This window comes from Enoplosus armatus, chromosome 17, assembly GCF_043641665.1.
Source record: "Enoplosus armatus isolate fEnoArm2 chromosome 17, fEnoArm2.hap1, whole genome shotgun sequence".
NCBI classification, from domain to species: Eukaryota; Metazoa; Chordata; class Actinopteri; order Centrarchiformes; family Enoplosidae; genus Enoplosus; species Enoplosus armatus.
In genome coordinates, this window is record NC_092196.1 from 15,302,520 (window position 1) to 15,325,360 (window position 22,841).

At 39.3% G+C, this 22,841-nt stretch overlaps 1 protein-coding gene across 1 annotated transcript in view; it reads left to right on the plus strand.

Annotated features, from left to right (window-relative positions):
• Positions 1 to 22,306, plus strand: part of hs3st4 (heparan sulfate (glucosamine) 3-O-sulfotransferase 4) — a 66,594-nt gene extending 44,288 nt beyond the window's left edge. The window contains exon 2 of the mRNA XM_070922903.1: positions 21,652 to 22,306. Within this exon, the coding sequence (XP_070779004.1) occupies positions 21,652 to 22,306 (655 nt within the window). The remainder of the gene's footprint in view (positions 1 to 21,651) is intronic.
• The last annotated feature ends 535 nt before the right edge of the window (positions 22,307 to 22,841 follow it).

The following is a 22,841-nucleotide window of genomic DNA, read 5'->3' on the forward strand; positions in this document are numbered from 1 at the left end:
TCAGCTAGCCCGGCTCTGTCTAAATGTAGCAAAATCCACCTACCAGCACATCTAAAGCTCACCAGTTAACACACACTAAACGTGTTTGTTTAATCCATACAAAAACCTCCACCTGTTTCCACTGTTTCCACTGAGCTCAGCAGCTGCTGGCTTCATATTGACTGTACAGACTTCAATCTTCTCATCAACAACAAGAAAGTGAATAAGTGTATTTCCCAAAATGTTGAACTATTCTTTTAATCATCCAGGTTTATTATTTGTGACAGATGTTGTGACAGAAAAGCGGCATCATGTTTAAGTCAGTTTATGCGTCTCCATGGATGTTGTGAGTTTTTTTATAACTCGAGATAAAAAAAAAATACTGTCCAATACGATATATTCATGCTGCAATGTCATTGTCCAGCTCACTGATCTCAAAATGTTTGAATGTTTACAATTTCCTGTTTGTTCTCGGCGGAGATGACACAGCTAAATGATTTTGACACAGATAATGAAAACAGTAAAACGCCACAGATTTAAGTGTCAGCACAGCTGTTAATTATTTTGTTCTCTAAGGCATTGCCCCTGGGGTGGTATTGAGGAAGACTTGTGTTCAGCATATTTAGGACAGCTTATGTTAATGGCAACAACACAGTGACAACTAGCTTAGTGCTATTTTCTTGCCAACAATGGTGAGTGTCTTGGCAAGTGATGTATTGAAGTCAAATCAAATTTAGAGGTCACTAGAACAACTTCATTAATGTTAACATACACTTGGCAAAGTCTGGTTTAGTTACAGTGAACAAATTAAAGTTTATTGCATTTACAATGAGGTCCGATGAAAGACGAAAACGTTTAATACTGTAAAATGACACAATATTTAATTAGAAAATGGAGAATCAGAGAATACGTTTAGCACATTTTCCAGATTACTAAATTTTAGGATGTTTGGGATCATACTATTCATGATCAGGGATTTGGATATGTTTGTATGAGGGGGATTGCTGTTCCTTCATGAAAAAATACACCAAACTACCAGCTGATCAGCCTGTCAGCTGTGGGGCAGGGGGCTCTTGCTGGGCTGTATGAGCTTCCATTGTGTTTCTTGTGTTGCCACTTTAGTTAAAATTGCCAAAAGGAACAACAGTGATGTGTCTTGACAGGTTTTCAGAGCAACCTCAAAGCTACTTCTATTGCAGACAGTAGCGTTGGCTTTCAGGGTCTGAGCACAGCTCATTCCAGCTGAGATAGTGTCAATGCCATAGGCAGATTCGGCACAGAGAAATGTGTATGCAACCATGTGCTTCTCTGTCATGGTCAGGCCAGATGACAGCCAGACGGGACACTCTGTCACTCAGCTCGCAGCAGACGTGGAGGATTGTCTGGGGCCAAGAACACACTCTTGAAAACACGGCAAGAGAGAGTGTCATATCATCAAAACATCACAAAACACACTCGCTGCAAGTGAAAGTGATGTTTTTAAAGCACAAGAAGCCTCGAGGAGAACTGAAAGAAGCTCTGTGTTAAATAATGGACAGAAGTCATTGGGGTTGAGACAGCAACTTTTCAAATTGATAATTTGCTAAACCCTGCCCCCAAATAGTAAACATCCAATCATAATTTAGCAACTATAACTGGGCACGGCAAGCCTGTTAAGATTTGCTTTTTTGGGATTTGTACTTTTTTAGCCTTTCCAAAACCAAAGATAAAAGATCAAAGTGCAAGAAATGTATTAAACAATGCGTTTATCTGCTCTTATTTAAGCTGAAAAGTTTGCATGTCAAGCTAACTAGCTTGTTATCCACAGCAGTAGGCTACCTTCGCATTATTTCTAAAGGCAAGGAGCATGTTCTTAGCTGTATGTACTATATTACTTTGTGAGGTTACAGGTGACATTAGAAAAAAGACCACTTGAAAAGTGAAAAAAAATTTAAGGAGAAGGAGCCAACTCATGGGGTTTATCATTAGCATTAGCTTAGCAACAGTCTTTTCAGATGACAAAAGCCATGGAGTCATTGTTTAAAAAAACTGATCGTTATGGTAAATCTGCCACAGTTATCTCTGTTATCTGCATTATGTGTTGTGAATGTAAAGCTAGACAAGCGTTGCAATAAGGGGGGCGGGGCTTGAGGGTCAGTTGTGTTTGTGTCAGACCACAGAAAACACGCAGCTTTAATTTTTCAGGGATATACTAAATATTGTGTTGTCTTTCACTATATTCTTTTGGATGATACTATAGTTGAACACACTGCATGCAGAAAATTATGACAATCACTTTCTTATTTTGAAAAAAATAGATTTTTTAAAGTAATTCATTTTAATTACATCCAATTAATCTGAATATTGAATCTGTAAATATGCAGAGTATATAGAATAGCTCGTTAATATTTGTTTTAACAGCTTCTTTTACATGCCCGTGGTGCTCCATCAGACTGCACTGAACATCTGCTCAGAGAATAACAGGGAAATACCATGGGTACACTATGTTGCTAAATACTAATCAAATCAACATAATAAGTGTCTGATTTGATTACTAGTATGTCAGGGACTTCAAAAAACCCGTCTAGGATAACAAAATTAACCTTAAAGGTATACAAACACACTAGTTAGACATTTTAATTACCTGGTAGCAATTAGCATGTGTCATAAACTGAGACGTTGCCCCACATCTACACCTTATCCCTTTAAAGACATCTTGGGTTTGCCAGCGCCTTGAGTTTTGTCCCAAGAAGCAGTTATTAAATTTAAAAGGATTCCAACTGTGTTGAGAAGAAAACAAACCCAAATTTTTTCCAGCAAGCTGCTTCTCTCAGAAAAGTAAGTCAAACCAAACACTTTTTCTGCTTTGGAGCACTTAAGCAACATGAATAATTACAGGCTTTATTGGGAATGTCTGACAACGTGGTCATGGGATTGGTTTGTGCTTGTCACAAGCTGCACATTAAGTCATCGTGAATACAGAGCTGTCCAAATGGGACTTGTACCATATCTTTATCAATAATATAAGTCTTTTTCTCAGACTTCTGTCCCAGAAATGTCTAAAGCAGCTGCGTAAAGACCTCTGTTTGCTCTTCTTTGCTACTAGGTTTGACAAAGATCAGTTTAAGAAATGCAAAGTGTAAAAGAAGTATGCTTGTTTGCAAAAGTGACGTTATCATGATGGGACCTCATCATTCTTGGTCACTTAAACAAAATATAAACATAGGGAAAACTGAATGCATATGAGGCTTATCTCAACTCCCTCTGACAGGCGCGAGGCTGGTCACTTCAGGGTTTTTGTTTGAGATGTCAGCATCCTTAGCTGTGAGGAATAATGAACATCCTGAAGGAGAATAAAGCATCTTTTAATAGCCTTCTGTCTTGCTGAGGTAAAAGTCAACGTGGAGACCATTTATAATGAGGCAATCATCAGGTGGACCTCATGATAATATTGTTTCTCATAATATGCCCTGAAATTCTCCTGGCTCACAAACCTTCCCCCAGACAAGCAGCAGAACTCTTCCCGAGCTCGTTACTCTGGAATAACCAGCAACACATTACATGCTTCTGCAGTGTGTGAATATTAACATGAATCATGCAAAGTGCCGAAGGTTTTGCACACAACGACAGTCAGCAGGGCTTGTAAAGATTAGCAGTGCCTGTTGACTTGAAAACGTACATTTGAAATGTGATCATGTGAACAACTAAGCAGAGGATTAATTGAGGAGAAAATTCTTTCCGACAGGCTTTTAACTGCTATGCTCAGATATAAAAACTGTCCATTAAAAGCATTAATAACTCTATACCCATTTCAGTTCATCTGAGATTATCCTTGTTGAAACCACTTTTGGTTTCATAATTTCTTCAAGATACAAGTGGTGGGAGAGGCCAACAGTTTGAAATTTACAGTTTAAACCATGAAGCATAAATCCTCCTTGTGTGGAAGATGACTGTGGTGTGTAATATTAATTACAACAACATCTGCTCAGTGAAACTGCAGGAAGTGAAAAAAATGAATGCACTGTGAATCCAATTCTACTAAAACTGAAAAAAACAACCATATTATGTTCTGCATAATATGGTTGATAATATAATATAATATCATTCACAACATTACCTGTTGCTCTTTTTCTAAAGCTACAAGGACACTTGAACATTACACCCACATGTGATTGTTGAACGTGTCATTCCAAAACCAAAACCAAAACCATGGGCGTTAATCTGCTGCTACAACTGCTTTCACTCTTCTGGGAAGGCTTTCCACAAGAGCCAGGCTGCAGGGATTTGCTCCCAGTCAGCCACAAGAGCATCAGTGAGGTCAACCACTGATGTTGTGATGAGGCCTTGCTCACAGCCGGTGTTCCAGTTCATCCAAAAAGGTGTTAGATGCGGTTGAGTTCAGGGCTCTGAGCTAGCTGGTCAAGTTATTTAACACCAAAACATGTGGGCCTGGTTTTGTGCACGGGGGCAATGTCATGTTGAAACAGGAAAGGGTCTTCCCCAAACTGTTGCCACGAAGCTGGAAGCACACTTTTGTCTGAAAAAGTAAAAGTTCATTTAATTGTTTTTAAAGCCCTAAATAACCTGGCACTTCACTATAACACTGACATTTCATTTTGTGTTCCCACTAGAACCCTCTGATCTTCCACTGCCTCCCTTCTAGGTGTTAGTAATATTTACCACAAGAAACCTGCTCAGGCTGCTTTGCGTTTTATGGCCCTAAACTGTGGAAAGACCCCCCCTCTTGGATCTTAGAACAGCAACCCTTTTCTTATATTAAAGACTTATCTTTTTGATCTGGTTTTTAATTTGAGGTAATCCAACTTCATCAGCTCTTAATCTTATTTACATTTTAATATTCATATCATTTTTTCCTGTTGGTTTACTGGTATTGTTTTATTGCATTGTTTTGAAACATTTTATTGTTTATTTTCATTCATGTTTTTGGCCTAACATTGTTTTTAATCCTGTGTTGTAAAGCTCTTTGGGCTACATCTTTGTATGAAAGGTGCTACAAATAAAGTTAGTGCTACTATTAATTAAATATAATTGTATGCTGTAGCATTAACATTTATCTTAATTGGAACTAAGTAGCCCAAACCATGAAACAACAGACCAAAGGTACACAAAACCATAAAGTGTATGGTTGTATCGTTTTGCCATAGGATTTTAGAAGGATTTTAACAGCAACAGCAACTTTTTTGTTAAATGAAATAGCAGCTGGATATTCCTCCCCTCATCCTTGTACTTCACTAAATATCTGACTGGTGGAGATAAACAAAGATCACTTGAAGAAACAAACTGTTTTCGGATGTTTGAATGAGCTGATAAAATCACTGAGGAGGGCTTTTGGAGAAGTAGTTTTGAGCTTTCCTTGCGCATTCATTGCCTAAACAGATCCTTATTGAAGAGAATATGAAGTTGCATTGTGATGTGAATTATATCTGAACTGCCATTACAAGATTACAAGATGCGTCTGCTAACAGCGAGCTACAGCGGGCTCTTGTTCGCTGTTTTTGTAAGCTCTTGACGAAAGCATAAGCCTTTCAGAAGCACTCTATTCTATCACTGTTATCATGAGAATATATTGCTTGTATGTGCAAGACTCATTAGGCAATTAATTTATTGTATAACTTCACACACCCCGGTGTCCAATTTGATTTATGAGAGCAGACAGATAGTAAAATTATATTCTTCCAATGACCAGAGCCTTTCTTTCATACGAGGGGAGGGTCCACATCCACTGCAGTGTAACATGGAGAGGTCAAGGATGGGTCAGCTTCAATGGTGTACACACCAAAGACTGTTTTTCTTGGATGATAAATCAGTGAAGAGCTCACAGTGGTTAATGATGTACTGTGTAGTAACAAAGATCTGCCTCACTGAAGGAAACCTGGGCACTGACAGAGACAACGCACCAGTTCACAGCCCAGTTTTCTGTTGTTTGAAAGATAGAAAGGGAAGTCAAGTCACGATAACAGCACGCTGAATTTGTTATTGAAAATGTCATGTTTCCAAAAAGTAGTTTTTTAAATTTACATGTGGATATATGTATTCACATATTGCATACGTCTTTGTAATGTACCTTCAGTGTAAGACGTTACAGCGGGAGGAGCACCAAAAAGCCGCAATGCAGTTTGCTCTGCCAAATCATCTGATCACAGTGCTTAATTGAATACTGATGTGAAACGCGGACAGCTAGAGATAGCAGAGCAGGTTTCACAAGTAATTAAAACATGCTACTCAGCCCATATGGATAATTTGCTTTAACTCACTTATCCTCTGTGCTGGAAGTGGACCTGCTTTAAGTATTGATAAAGGACTTTCATGGTCAGCAATATGTTTGCATCTCAGAAAATGAATGCACATGTGTCAACATATGCAGTAATGAAGTTATTATTCAGCTCTTTTTTTTAGCAGGTTTTAATCAGGTAGACTTCTGAAATATATTCCAGGAGACCCCCCACCCAGCGACAGGAAATATTCAGATAACATCAATGTACAAGGATGTGTTTGGTAGAAGTGCAGAATACTGACAATTGTTTTATAAGGACAACAGGAACTTAGGTTCAACAGACTAGAGTCTACATGTTGCTTTTGCAAATATGCATTTATCAGTTAATAAGTATGTGCATTGGGATAGTGTGGTGCACAGTATGTCTCTCAGTGCATTATCCAGTCAGCAAGTTTTCTTTGGCAGAGGTGTGGGCCAAATAAACAGCCAAGTCGTGGCACAGATTTGGTGGGGAATGATGTCAAATTTGCAGCCAAGTTGAACCATAGCGCTGACATACCTTTACCAACAGTAAACCTGTTGGGAATAACTGATGTGACTTCCTTCAGAATTAAATTTCATCCAATGCAATTGTTGAGCAGGTTGAGGTACAGTATTGAGGTACAGGCCATATGTTACCTGAAAGCAGGTGACTTGAAACCTGGTTTCCATGGTGCTATAGCCACACATATACTGTCTGGCCCTCGGCTGCTAGTTATTATCTGAGCTGTTTACTTAAATGCTGCGCGATGCCTCCGAATGTGGAGGTATGCTGAAACATACATGGTGATGGAGCAAACGTGATCAGCCATTCCATTTCTAAGCCAACTGTGCCAGTAAATTGCCTCGTGACCTGAATAGTATCTGGTGTCTGTTATCTTTCAAACAAAACATCACAAGAAACTCAGTGGTTGTTTTAGTTTTATTTCTCCGACTTGCTGTCAGAGGAAACTTGACCTCATGATGCTCAAACCAGTTCGTGTGAGCGATCAAGCGTGACTGCTCGGGCTAAGGAGTTAATCACTATCGCTATATTTTGAAATTCATTCTTCCCCCCATGGTCTATGCAGAATACCAAAAACATCAACCGTCATACTCACAAAACCACGTTATCACGTATGTTAAATCCCAGTAACACACATTAAACATTTCATAGACATTGTTTTCCACTTCAAAATAGCACAATGAAACCAACATCGGAGGATATTTAAAATGTCAAAATGACTCAGGTATCAACAAGTCACAATTTATTCAAGTTACAATATAAGTTTATGTCATTCTGTGTTCCAACAACACAAGGATTATAACCGATAATAATAATTTAATAATTTATCACTTTGCACTTGTCCAGATGACACAGCAGTGAAGTGGCTGCACATCTCCCAACAGAATAACTTGTGTTTATGTGTTTGGGGCAGCGGATTATTTTTGCATTTAACACCCTTGTCTTCTAAATTAATTGCAAATTGCTGTGTGACACTGAAGCCCTCAGTCACTCCATGAAATTACTTGGAGAAACTGTTTCATTGAAGATCACTTCACTTTAGTCCCTGAATCTTGTTTTAGTACCTGGATCCTTTTATTGTTGACATTTATTAGTATTAGTTAAGTATTTTTGTCTTTTGTGCTGATTTAAACACACAGTATGTCATTTCTACTTGTAGGGGTCTCTCATTCAAAACAATAACAAAAGACGTAGTTTGATGATGTCGTGAAGTAGCGTGGGATCATGGGAGTTGTTGTCTTCATCTGACGTGACTCAGGCAGAAATCATGTTCACGGACGACGAAATGTATTAAAGTTTTATTCACGTTACATTTATTCACGTTATGTAATTTCATTCTAATGATCGCTGCAAGTACCGTTAGCTAACGTAACGTTTACTTTCTAACTTACCATTAGATGAGTCGACTACAGAGACAATTAAGGAAAAAAATGATTGTATTCCTTTCTTCCTCACTCTTTGAAGTATCATCTAGTGTTTCCATGGAAGTTAGAGCAACTACGCACCATTATCTTCAATAAAATTACAGAAGTTTTGTGTTTGAACACTGTTGGAAACATTTGGGATAATGTAAGAAGACAACTCAACAAAATATATTACATAGGTCTCGACATTTTAATGCGGAAATGTTACATATTATGCCTTTAAACTGGAATATACTCAAAACCATTTGCGTGATAATTAGAATTTAGAAACATGTTGTTCTGCAGTTTTAAATGAATGAAAAGTAGCTTAACATGAGCAGAACATGTGAGGACAACAATAGAAAAAAACTGGAGATTAAGGCTTAATATTTGCTTTTATTCTATCTATAAACATTTGACACATTTCTCTCTAAGCTCTCCCTTTGGCAGCCTGGATTACACAAGTTATCTCTAAAACATTATCCTGCATTTGTGATGTGTGTTTATGGCAAATTCACTGGCTGTGTCAAACTACCTCTGCTTGGGAGATTAAGGGTGTGCATGGGGTTTACTGGAAGTGCTCAAACAAGCTGCTCAAAGGGCTGAGGGCTATACCAAGATCCATTCAAGGATTACATGCTCATATCTCCTCCCATCTTGAGTATTGAAAACCAGCGAGATGTTCAATGACTTGCAACAGCCATTTCACAGCCGAGGTGTTGTCTGTCCATTTTCTCAACAAAAAAAGGATATCTTTCTGTTGGTTTTGGGCTGTAACCAGCAGAAGTAATGCGGAACAGCCATAATAAACAGGTTAGAGGTCCTGCAGAGGCTTTGGTCGGTGTTCGTTCAATATTATATTTGCAAGTCTTTGAGTCAGTGAAAGTGGGAGGGCACATGCTTTGATCCTGAGAATTATTAAATATACATGACAGAAAGAGAGACATTTTATGGAGTGGTTGTTTAGGTGCCATGTTTTCTTTCTGACAGCAGCGGACCCACTCATACTTCTGAGATAGGTCCTTTTCATAGTGGACTCTAATCCCGTCAGTCTTCAGCAGGTATGAAACTCCAGGAGGAGAAGCAATCCATTGAGATTAAGGTGTTAGATTAAATCTAACTATGATTAAATAACCAACCATTATATGACTGTAGCAAATTAATTTCCCCAGTGTCATGTCAGCCTGGCTTACACAGTCTGTGGAGCCAACTGTGAGCTGCTGATATTAGCTGTAGTCATACCAGCTTTGGAATAGAAAAGCCAACCTGGTGTCTGGAATCTTTACAGAAGTCACAGTAAAAATAAAAGCTCCCTGAAGACAAACAAGAATTTAAGGATGCCAAACTCTGCATTTGCATTCCCAAAATCGACACCCTGAAAAACAGAAGCACCCTAAAAAGGGCTTTTTGTCAGACCTAAGAGAAAACATTCATGTTCTTCTACTGTACAAGTAAACAGTAAGTCTTACATTAAAGAACCTTTTCTGTGCTTTTGCCTGTCTGCAGTCGTAAATATAACTGTCACTCAGCACATTTGAGTGTGATGTAAGTATGAAAGCTGGGGCTATTAAGCTTGTGTCAAATGAAAGCGCGCTTGAGGCGCTCCAAACTGGTCATAGCTGGCATTTATATGGTAAGCAAATAGAATATCCACCATGGAAATGAGCTTTTCTAAATGAAAAAAATTGCTCAGCTTTTGTGCACATACGATAGTGGGAGATAAATATCTCATGAATGATAGCAGCTCGCATGGCAGGTGAACTATTTCAGCTTTTTTTTCTCTCCCAGCAGACTGAAGCAACAGTCTGAATTGAGCAATCTCTGCCAGCTAAAGCACAATTTGGATTAGCAAGAGCCCCACTGATAGGTCAGCTTAGCCCGTAATGGAGCAGCTTAGGCCTTGTCTGCATGATTATAAAATTCTTAGCAGCCGATTTCCTTGCATCCAGATGTTACATTACAAACATCTCTGCCTCTTTTTAAGCTCAACACAAATTTAAATCACAGGGACATAAAATGATGCACTTTTGAAATATCTCTGCCTTTATGATGCATTTTGACAATAAACCTAATTGTGACTGTACTGCTGTTTCTCATAAATGTCTAAATAATCTTTATAGCTGTAAAAGATTTCATGCAATGCTCATTTCTCATTTATTTGACACATTTCATTTATTGGAAAAGTAATTATCTTGGACATGATTTTGCCTTTTCATCTGTTCGCTGCATCAAAGCATCATAATGTCAACTTTAACAACATTTTTAACTACTTTCGACACAGCAGACATTTCAGTTGTGACACTTCATCGAGGACTGCTGGCATTTGAAGAATGTCTTTTAGTTAATTGATATTTAGCCGCTCAGTCATTTTGTTCACACTTTGCTTTTAAATTGCCATAAATTCCTCAGTTGAGTTTGTGGCTGCGCTTTAAATTAGAGCTCCCTCCAGACTGTTCCAGCTGTTTTGATGAAACACACTGATGATAAAGCGAATTGTCCCTCATGTCACGGATACTAGCGTGTGTGTGTGTGTGTGTGTGTGTGTGTGTGTGTGTGTGTGTGTGTGTAAACCTCAGTGAACTCGCCTACACGAAGGATTCAAGGGTGTATTGTTAATAATAGTGATTCTCAGCAGCGTTCTCAGCACAATCAATAAACAGGTACAACAGGCCAAGACAAGGTTAAAGGTTTTAACGGTTCATAAGTGGTGTTGTCAATGATGGAAATTAGTTGAAAAGCAGATTACCAGAAAAATCAATTGTTTTTCCTCGCAAATGACAGTCCAAATGTGAGAACTGCGGTGTGGTTTAATCAGTTTCAAAGTGCAGTCTGGCTGAAAAGGCGCTTCTGATTTCACTCGGAGGACTTTTACCTTATCATATACAATGCAGACACTTCCACTATTCACAAAAATGAATACATGTATCTTATATTCATCAACGACCCCCACCTGCTCACATTAGTCAACAAACGTATTGTTTAGGGGATCAGTTCTTCTAAGCGTGAATTATACAATGACAATCACAATCACTTTTTCTCACATGAGCATAGACTTTAATGAGGACACAGGCCACTGCAATGATGGGAGTGAGGCCAGCAGACGAGATGTCCAACTAACGCTGAGGTTAAGAAATGGTATGGTCCACTTTAGGGGTGTCTGAAACCGTATAAGAAGATTCTTTCAGGCATGAATATGGGAAATATATTGTAATATTTACAATTACAGGTAAGAAGGATATATAAATGTTTCAACCCCCGACCTGTTGTTTTTACCTCCTTTGGGGGGTCCAAGTCTTAATTAGGGGGGGTTCACACGCCCCCAATCCCTCCTGTAATTCAAACCAGGATTTCTTACTAAAAAGTACTTTTACAAAGAGTTTTATTTATTCAAACATCAAAGTGAAAGCTTATGAGCTGCACATGCAAGCAACACTTTTCCAGCAGATCGCTGCAGGGCAGCCCGCAGCTGTATGAATGCACGACATCTAGAAGGCAATGAGATTAATATTGTGCTTTTGGATGCAGAATGTAATTGTTTGGCATCAGAGCACTGCAGAAGTGAATCAGGATAATCCTCCATCTTTTCTTTGACGTTGATCTGTCCTGGTGTTTAGAAACAGTAATGGTCAGTATCAATACATTTTAGCCTTTCCCCATACTGTATCTACTGAGGACCCATTTCCATCCCCTTTCTCTCTTCTATGGCTACAGCCAACATCAATATTTTACAGTGAGTACTGGGGTGGGCCAACCCGCCCAGATGACCTGCCACAGCAGCTGAAAAGAATTTAACTCGTGCCATAGTGGTTGATTGGTATATAAGGTGCCTTTGTAGCACACTGCACACCATTGTGCCTTTTGTGTGTATTAAACATATGTGAGAGATCTTTGGGCAAAGAAATAGAGATAGGGAGCTGGTAAATCATACTATACAAAAGGTAATAGATTCATTTCATGCCTCCTCTCTCTGGAGGAAAAATCTTGGGAGACTTTCCAAATGTAAAGACCAAAGTACGACACATTCCCAGGCACATATGTGGGAGATATTCCTCAGTATAGAACTATATATGAAATACCTGCAGGATGTCATTACCAGGAATAACAGTCAGTGACAATTTACTGACAGTATCATCATGCTATACAGTAACTTATCAAACATGATTCACACCATGTTTAAAATGAAATACACTGTTTACAAAGGGCTATCAGAACACAATCATAAATATGGTCATCCGAAATGATCAGGCTTCCACATTCACCCACTAGAATAAACTCACAGCGCTCCTCAAGAGAGAAAATCCCTCCCGTTTGTCACATTTAGTTGCTGACCAGTTGCAGCTGTAAATTGCTGACCAAACACTTCACATACATTTTGCGTTTTAAGACTCATTTAAAGCCTGTCAAGTTGCGCCACTACTTAAATAGCAGGACCAATACACATTCAGCAGCTATTCCATGTCAGTGTGCTGCTGCACATGTGGCCGTTATAACAAGGGGTCAAACAGGAGTCACAAGGCATTGGCAGCACTTCTGGTGATGGAGGCCCTACTGCAGTGGGCATACAGAAGAATTACAATTCAATTACATTTTATTCAGTTATTATTCCACTACTGTTCTCCATTAAATTACCTCAGTGATTCAATTTAGAAGGAAATAAATTATAATTGAAAATGAGGAACATTTTAGAAAGAGCAGGAAGGGCCACTGTGGATGTAGGCCTTAGTGTTAATGGTCCTAATGGATGCATGACAACGAGGTAACACACACATCACTACCGAATCAGAATCTTTTTCTAGCACTTCAAACAATCTGGATCATCTGATGGAGACCTAACGTCGTCTTCACTGGCTCAGGAAGAAAGAGAGTGACATGCTAGAGGCAGGTTGGACATTTAACACCACTGCGATTAGTCCACCGAGGATTTCAAACATAACACTGAAGGCTGGAGACGGCATATAGACGGAGACTCTTGAATCATAATGTATTCCATATTAGTTGGAATTCAAAGTTATGGACTGGCAAATAAACTAAGCTAGCTAACCCTTTTCTGCTGATCATTTTATAAATATTTTAGGGCTGTGGAGAAAAATTGTCTTTTGTCATCTTAACTTTCTTCCTCATTTTAATTCATGACAAAGTACAAGACTCCCACACCGTTTATCCCTGTGAAATTCTCACTGAGCTTGAAAATTGTCTGTGACAGAGAGCAAAATGCAGCAAAACTACTTCTCATTTCTATCTTACTTATAAAATTTGATAATTGTTTATTCGCTAAACATGTTTTCTTCTTTCTAAAATAAAAACACAGCTTATTAATAAGCTAATCATTAATAATAATAAAGTTTAATATGCAGTTTAGCAGTTTAAGGAAAGTGGTTTGCTTTGTGTGGAGCATTTGTGTTGCAAACAGATGAAGGAGGTTCATACTATTCCCCACTTTTCTTAAATATAGTTGGCCCTAAACAAACCAATCAAAGTGTAGCTTGTTGAATGGAGTTGAAAAGGACTATTTAGCTTTTGACGGCAGCATTGAGACAAACTTTAGTAGACAGAGAAATGCTGCCATGAACTCACTGCTACCATTCTGCTAATAAACTCCCTAAAGCATCCTGTATTATTCAAAATTGGCACTGGAATATTTATAGTCCATTTGGTATAGTTTGTTACATTTTGTATTCATTGGATATTTTTTGTGCATTTATGGGAGCTTACCAGCTCCATTTCGCATTGTTGATTTATACGTATTCCTCTTACAGCAGCTTTAAATAATGTTGGTAACCTAACAAACACATAAAGCCAATGAACAGTAACTAGTCAACTCAGAGTCTAGCCTCTCTTAGAGGAAAGTGTAAATGCCTAAAGGTTGATGAAATATGTAGACCCAGCGGTAGCATTGCTGTTCTCTGTGCAGACAGAGACCGACGCTGACATTTCCTAACAGTTTTATGGCACACATTCCCAATTTTTTGCAATATGAGAAATGGCAAAAGTAACACGTTTGCCTGCCGTAATTCTTCCCTTATATTCATCCTGACATTTTGTGAGTTACCTTAAATTTCTATAAAAGAAGAAAACTGCCTGATTCTCTGTATCAAGTCCTGTCTGTATTACTGGATAGACGCACTAATGTCTCCCACAAAGAAAGGGAAGAGTTTGTGCAGCCTCCTCCTTTGTGGTGTCACACTGACCTACAGCTCCATAATGAATTGGAAAAAATGGAGAAAGGAGTGACTGTGATAGGTAATTTCCTGGAAAGGTTCATGTTCAGGTGTTTAACTGATAGTGCTGCCAAAAAATAACCTCTTGGATATAAAAAAAGGGGGGGGGGGGGCAACTTCTCTTTTCTGTAAGCTTTTCAGCTGTTCAACATACCTCGGGGCAACATACAAGAACTGTCTATAATATATCATACTATATATATGACATGATAGATTATAGACTGTATCATATTCAAGTTGAAACAAAAATATTTTTTGCTCTCTGTTGCGGAGAATGAAATCAGACACAGATGCTGTTTAATGACCGGTTTTATTCCATTTGTTTCTGATGATGGCTTCAGCCATATGGCTTTGCTCTGATGGAAAGCAGTTTATATTTTCTGAAGCCACTTGTTTATCCACACAGTAAGTGATGCCCTTCAATCTTGTGTCGTCTTGTCAGATGCTGTATCCCTGCCGGCTTGGTGCACTGTGCCTAATTGGAAATAAAATCTGTCAGGAATGCTCTCATTTTGAAAATTACATTTGATAATTTTACACATACTGCTGGACTTCAATTACCTCAGATGAACCCACTTAATACAAGTATGGCTAATCCCATGAATATGTCATGTTGTGAATGAGCATGAATGAACAATAACGGAGAATTCATGTAAAATGCTGCTTCACATGCTGCGGTCACATAGTGCCGAGAGTTTCGTCTGCGGTCAACTCCAGCAAGATGATTCTGAAGGTGCCGGCCGCTTTTCTCAGGAAAGGAAATCTATCATGTTCAACCTGTCATATTAATTGGTTCTGCTTAACTGAACCGAATCTGCAACATTTCTAGGATGTAAATTTTAGCCTTTGACTTTGACGTATTCAGGTGTGACTTCCAATTACAGTTGGCCGTTTTGTGCTTTTGTTTGAGCAAATACGCATTTCGAGAGGGTTTCAGAGAATACTGTTGGAAGACGCAGGGATGAGTGAAAAGATAGAAGACAAACCTTTAACTTCTATAGAAAAAGCACATCATATTAGACACCATGTTCTATTGACTGGCCTGTTAATATTCTTATATTCTCAGGTAGTTTTCTCTCTGTTTTCCAACTTTGTCAATAAACGACAGCGACAGTGGCGAGCCTTCGTTTTCTTTCTATGGGTGTGTTTGCTGCTGCTGCTGCTGCTGCTGCTGCTGCTGCAGCGCGGGGCCTAGCACATCACGACTGCTTGTTTTTGTAGTGGAAACATCAATAACAGAATATTGAGGGCAATTGTGATCAAATTGAATGACTGTAGCCTGAAGTTCTCTCATCAGCTCATCCAAAGGCAAATAAACAAACAAAGAACAATAAAAGAAGTAAATCATCTTCCAGAGGAGTGGCAGACTGCTGCTGTTTTATTAGAGCACAGATGAGCCATTATGTAAGATTTTTATTTTTGGTTAAGAGTTTGTACTGTACATTTCTTTCTAGGTTTGTGAGGAGAAATCAGCGCCTTTTATAGCCAGTAATGATAAAACTAGACACTGAAGTTGAAAAAAGCAATATCCTCCTTTGAGTCTCTGATTTGAGATAAGATTGCTTCCATTTTCTCCCCAGACTTTAATACGGTTAAAAATAGACTAATTTTCCAGCTCGTAGACTAATGATGCAGGGTGGTACAGCATCCCAAACATCCTCATAGTTTCCCTCGTCACCACGCTTTATTTCATGATGTTTTATGTCCAAAGGGCATCTGAACACAGCTTCAGATCTCAGCGCTGCAGTCTGGTGATGTGGGAGGAGAAGTACCTGGCTAGCCCACTGTTGGAAGTGGGACGGTCTTAAGGGGATCTCAGGAAGAGAGTGGGGAATAGGGTTTTGATCAGGACCAGCTGTCACTTCTGTCCTCAACTATTCTGTTGAAGCAGACAGTCCTGGAGAAGTACAAGTATAATGGGCTTATTTAGAGTGGGGAGGCTGTGTTGTGTTTTAATTAGTCTCACCATTTTTATTCTTCTTGTCATTCAACAGACATGGTTTACTTGTCACTAAAACTAAATGTGCTCAGGAGAGACGAGCAATAATAATATAGATTAATAACTATATTTATTTATGACAGGGTCACCTCTTTAATCCCACTCAGAAATGTTGCATGTAATTACTGAGACATCTGAAGGTGAGTTTGTGCAGGTGAGATGATGGACTCAAAGATGTCTCGTCTGTGATCAGGGACCTGGATACTGGAGGTGGCAGAAAGCAGAGTACTGTGGCACTCTGAAGGACAACAGAGAGAAGCATATAGGATGTAAAACATATGTTAGGTTAAAAGATTTGAAGAGGCTGCCCTCAGCAGATAAATAACTGTGTTGGTCGTTCGTTCAAAGTATTTCTTTATAATAATAAAAAATATTCATAACTAAATAAGCAACAAAGTTAAAGAAACAAAAAACATGTATATCTATCACTAAAAACCCGCTGTGTTGATGTGGTTTTATCTGATTTGACTGACAGTGACCAAACAACCCACCAACTGTCATCAGACTCTGATTCATACGTTGCTAAATCCTGATTGGTGCACAGTAGTAAGTGACATCATCTTTGTCCATGTCTTTGTCCGCCCACTTCAAACCAATTCAATTCAATTCAATTTCATTTATATAGCGCCTAATCACAACAAAAGTCATCTCATGACACTTTTCAAATAGAGCAGGTCTAGACCGCCTCTTTATAATGTTATTACAGAGACCCAGCAGTTCCCAGGACAGCCCAGAGAAAAGAGGAAATACAGAAATCCCTCACATGAAGTGATGTTAATGGGGTGGACAGAATATTAGAAACACCCCTCAGTATGATGCAATACAATGGTTTGGGAATAAAAGTGTGAAAAATATGGAGCATACTAACTGAATAAAAATAAATAGAGAAGCTACGTGAGTGAGTGTCAGGGCGAGGTGAACTCCAATATATAAAATAAAGACTGTGAAGACAGATATGGACCAGAAAGATATGATGCAACATGTTTTAAGAGTCTACTATTACTGTTACTGCTATTATACACTCTTATTATAGTCATCGTCATATGGTTTCAGATGCATGGAGAAGCAGAATGCCAGTTTTTCACATTTCTCTGATTGACAACCTGCATGATACTAACAGAAGAAAATGTTCATGTAAAAAAAACCCAGTAGTAGGTCTATTGTATATTACATAATTAGATCCAGTGGATAGCGTCAAGTCAAGCCCACCTAAAAGATCCTTTTCTCTTCACTCAGGTGGGAAGGTCAGATTCAGGTTGAGAAAAACAAAAACAAACCAAACTCTCCACCATTACTTGAGCCTGATCTGATCACGGAGAATGGCAGCGTACTCTGTATTTGTTTTCCTCCTGAAAGTTGCACCTTAACCGTCACAAAACAATGCCTCCCACTCCATAACAGACCCACCAAGACCCTTTGCCGTGGCCTGTAGGCTGTTTTTTATGTGTGCCAAACATGTACGCACCACTTGTTGAGAGTCGAGTGAAGAATGACTCATTTTGACCAACGTTTTTTTTTTTTTTTTCCCTCTCCACTTCTCAGTAAACCAGTGTCTTTGTTCTTTGTGCTGCTGTAATCACAAACATGTCACTCAGGGTGTAATAATGGGATTATTCATTGCAAACTGACCACAGTATCTCTCACTTCAAATGTCCTGACTGACTGTTGTTGATGAATAGCCGCTTACACTCTCGATTGATATTTGCAATCAGACTCGGAGTAACGCCTCAATAAAATTAACTTTTGTGATACTTTCTGTTGTCTGCGTGCACCGACAGTTAAGGCGCTGCTTTACTGAGAGAATGCCTGACACTTAAAAATTCATGATCAAACAGCTTTTTTTCAAAAACATACTTACATGAAATTGACTGTAGCTTTCATCCTCCATCATCTCTTTTATAAAAATTTAATTAAATATGTTTCTTCTGCAAAAGGCAAAGATTCCTACACCTCCCTTACAGAGGGATTACTTTCTGTCACTGCGTTAATATTGACAGAAAAACAAAAAAACGAGAGATTTCTATAATTCACACCTAAATATCACATTATTTTATTCATTAATTATTTAGAGGATCACAGTAATCTGCCCACATCACTGGCACCGTGCTCTCAGAGAACTCAGGAGCTTATTATGGGCGGACTCCTATAGAATAATTGATTGTATTTGACATGACATGGAGGAAGCTCGGCGGATTGATACTCTGCAGCAGAGCCGTGATCAATCCAAATGAGTGACCGGGGGAGCTTTTATTTCTCTGCCAGAGTTTATTAGAAAGAACTTAGCTTCTCTGGTGAAACGCTATTCCTCCAGAAACAGCTTGGATCTATTAGTATCCGTGAATGTAAATTAGCGTGATCCCTCACCTCATCATGCCTCAAAATATTCCCCGTGCACTAGTTTGACAGAATATAATAAAACATTGAGTTAAATGCCTGGGCATGTTCCAGAGCACTTTTGCGGTGGGCGTTTAGGCATGAAGAGTAGTGATTATCTGCAAAGATTCGTTTCTGTCGTAATAAACACAAAGATTCGCTGCGATTTGGTATACTGCACGTTCTGAATGAAGAATCAACCTTTAGAGACGACTGGACATGCTCCGGATCTGAATTTCATGTGGAGTGGGTGTGAAATGGATTTCCTTCCTAGTACGTGACCTCAGTACAACTGCGGAAATGTAGTTTTAAAGGTTGATTTTCTCCTTTAATATTCATTTGTCTGACTTGTATCATGTTTTTGCTACATTTAATGGATATGATTGCAAGAGAATTATTTTGTCAGCATTTTTATGAATTACAGAACGGTAATGAGACTGCATTCAGATGTTTTCCAAGGAAATTGAATTGCTCTCAACCTTTTTCTGCTCAGTGAAGAATCACAGAGTCACATTCTGCTTGAGCTGCTGTTAGTCTGTTTGTATTATTCACTTGTATCTACTTTATCTGTCAATGCAACAGATCATTAACAGTTCCTCCAAGTATGAAGCACCTTCATCTTCACACTTGTATGTAAATAAAGCTTTGGACATGTGTTGAAATGCAAGAAAGCAAATGTTATGTGGTATGTGCTCGGTCTGAGGCAGCAAACAGCAGATGGTTCGCAGGGCCTCTTTAGCTCTATGGATTTTATTTACCTACCCACCTGAATGACCTGTGTTGAGCTGTGCAGCTGATGCAGAGAAAAAAAAAAAGCAAGTTAACAGTTTGCTCTTGTTTACTCCAGTTCCACTAGACTGCAAGGCCAGAGGAGTCATTTGCCATGCACAGAGAAATTAGCTTGTTTATCAGCATTTTGATTTCCGTCCCGCCTCGCCGTCCCACTGACATTTTAGACGTACATGATCCATGACTGATTCCCAATCAAAACGGAGCCTCGGTAACATAACAGAGTATTTGGCTTGTGCAGTGTCCATTGTTTTATAATTAAGTGTATGATGATTAGCGTCGAGCCCAATGGGGACAATAGCTTGTTATGTGCACGCCTTCTAAAAGGTAACCTTGAACGTTGTACATCTGTCCTGTCAATTGGATATGCTCCAAAGATGCACAGCACATTACCAGGGAGACGCTGCAGCTCATGTCCATACAGTAGGATGCCGGTTGTTTCAAGGTGATTTGATGTGGTATATTTGAGCTTTTTTATTACCATACATGGTGATGCTGCACCCTCAGACCACCTACTTTGGAGTTGAGGTAAATGGCAGAGCTGAAGTCCTTGAAAGGTTACAAAAATCTTTAGCCATTCATTACTGTAAGGGAGGAAGTGTGGAAAGTGATGGAATATAATGAAAACGAATACTCTTTCGAGTCACCATGCTATCTGTAGATATGTTTAATATCCCATTACAGGCCCAGAAGTAACCACAGTTCTATACTGTCAAGAGACAAACATAATCCGGAGGGAAATTACCCATCAGGAAGGCAATACTGTTACTGAGATGCAATTACCAGGCCACTTGTGAGACTTTCAGCCCAGTATCCATGGGTGCATGCGTGTGTGAGGGTGGTCGATATGTGCATAACAGCTCTTATGTTTTGCAGAGTAAATTGGATTCTTTGCTGGAGAACAGTTCATTTAGAATATGTCCAAGATGCAAATGATTGATGTGACTATATCGTTACAACTGTAGGTTTGGGGTGCAGGGCAGCCTAATGGAAAAAATATTGCAGGGAGAAGGAAATGGCTTTTATCCCAGAATTACGGAGAATTTTTCTGCACTTAACTCTGAGTCACCAGATCGAATCCTTTGGATTTTTGGTTGGCTGTTTACGCATTAATTTCCAAGCAAGCATTACTTAATTCTGGGGAGGAAAAAACAGTGTGCATGCTTGGATTCTGTTTCACTTTACATTATATTGTGGAGCTCCTGAGCTCGTAATTGTTAGTAGTTAAATAAACGGCGTGTCTCACAGAGGATTTAATGTACCAATTTAGCACTGAATCACATAGCCTACAAACAAAGAAAACAACACGGATTGAAATGAACATCAGTGTAAACATTTGATAAGGATTTGCTTGAGGCGACTGCTATGCTTTATTATTGATGCAAAAATAGAAAGTGAAGAAACAAGACTTGCCTCTGTGCGTATGATATACTTGCCTCTGCACTGTCGTATCCTACAACTCATTCTCACAGACCAAGTTGAACATAATATTTGTGGCAATGGCAAATGGCCGCCCGTTATTCCCGGGATAAATTTCTCAAGTCTGGGACATTTCTATTGTACTACAAATTATCACCTTGAATCTTATAATTAATCACTGCTGTCTTCAATGAACAGCCACTAACCTTAAACATGGTGCAGAGAGGAGAGGAACAGAGCTGCCTGCACCCGTTGCATTGGAAGTGCATGTGCACAAGAAATAAAACTGCCTGCACAGAGTGTGAGCCTTGCATGCATAATAAATGTATGACAAAACAATACCCCAGGCACCCCGGTATTAATGATATGCAACGAACTCATTATTAAAGTTCCAAAACAGCTCCTGGAGTAACACAGATGGAGTCAATTAAGCAATGAGCATACTTGCTTGCCTGCCGTTTCATCCTCTTTCTTTTATCTCCTGCATATTACTCCGTGGATGTAATTAGCTGTATGTTTCTCCTCGCAACATAATGTCCAGTGATAATAACAGTTATTTTCAGTTGTAATTTCAAATAATGTACTGCTTAATAAATGTACCAAATTTGCTTGCACTGTGTCCTTAGGTATTTCATTTTCACAGCGAGAGGTGTTGAGGAGAAAACTGAGCTAAGCTGCTTTTTTTTTTTCTCTTCTCCTGTTTGTGTTCCCAGAGACCTGATGCCTTCAACGCTGGAGGGGCAGATCACCATGGAGAAGACACCCAGCTACTTTGTGACTAACCATGCCCCAAAGCGCATCCACTCCATGGCCAGGGACATCAAGCTTATTATTGTGGTGCGTAATCCTGTCACGAGAGCCATTTCAGACTACACACAGACTTTGTCCAAGAAACCTGAGATCCCCACCTTTGAGGTTCTGGCTTTTAAGAACCGGACGCTGGGTCTTATCGACGCCTCATGGAGCGCGTTGCGTATAGGAATATATGCGCTCCACTTGGAGAGCTGGATGCAGTACTTCCCTCTCTCCCAAATGCACTTTGTGAGCGGGGAGCGGCTCATTGTGGATCCTGCAGGTGAGATGGCCAAAGTGCAGGACTTCTTGGGACTCAAACGGATCGTCACAGACAAGCACTTTTACTTCAATAAAACTAAAGGATTTCCGTGTCTGAAGAAGCCGGAGGACAGCAGCACTCCCAGATGCCTCGGCAAGTCTAAAGGGAGAACTCACCCTAAAATTGACCCGGACGTGATTCGGCGGCTGCACAAGTTCTACAAACCCTTTAACATGATGTTCTACCAAATGACCGGCCAGAACTTTGAATGGGAGCTGGAGGAGGACAGTGAGTCTCGTAGCTCTCAGGACTAGTAGACTGCGGCATGGCACGGCTCGCAGCCACACCAACAGCCTTCTCAATGAAACTACTCTTGTCTCGCTTCGTCTTCAGAGAGTGCTTGAGCACGCCAATCAATCATGGCTGTCTTTGCAGTGTCTGTATCCATTAGCAAGAGTTTACTGACATGCTTTTTCTCTCCCTTCAATACTAATGTTGTTGATGATGGCAAGTCATTATTGTATATACTAAACATAAAATATATTTATATTTGTGAAAAGGAGATGATTTATTCATTTTGTTTTTAAAGCATAGACCTGATATAAAATCATGTTGACTATGGCAATGCATGCGATGAGTTAAGTGTCCTTACCTCATGAGCCCTAAGGGCAAACTCTGCCTGTTTCTTCTCCCTTTACTTTCCTGCAGTTTGTTGCCCTCACACCCACTCACCAGCATTCAGTACAAAAAGATATTCTATTTCAATGGCTAAGGCCATGAAGTGCTCTGTATTATGTCTCCTCACACTGTCCTGCTGCTTTAGAAGAGAGAGAAAAGAGAAAAATTATA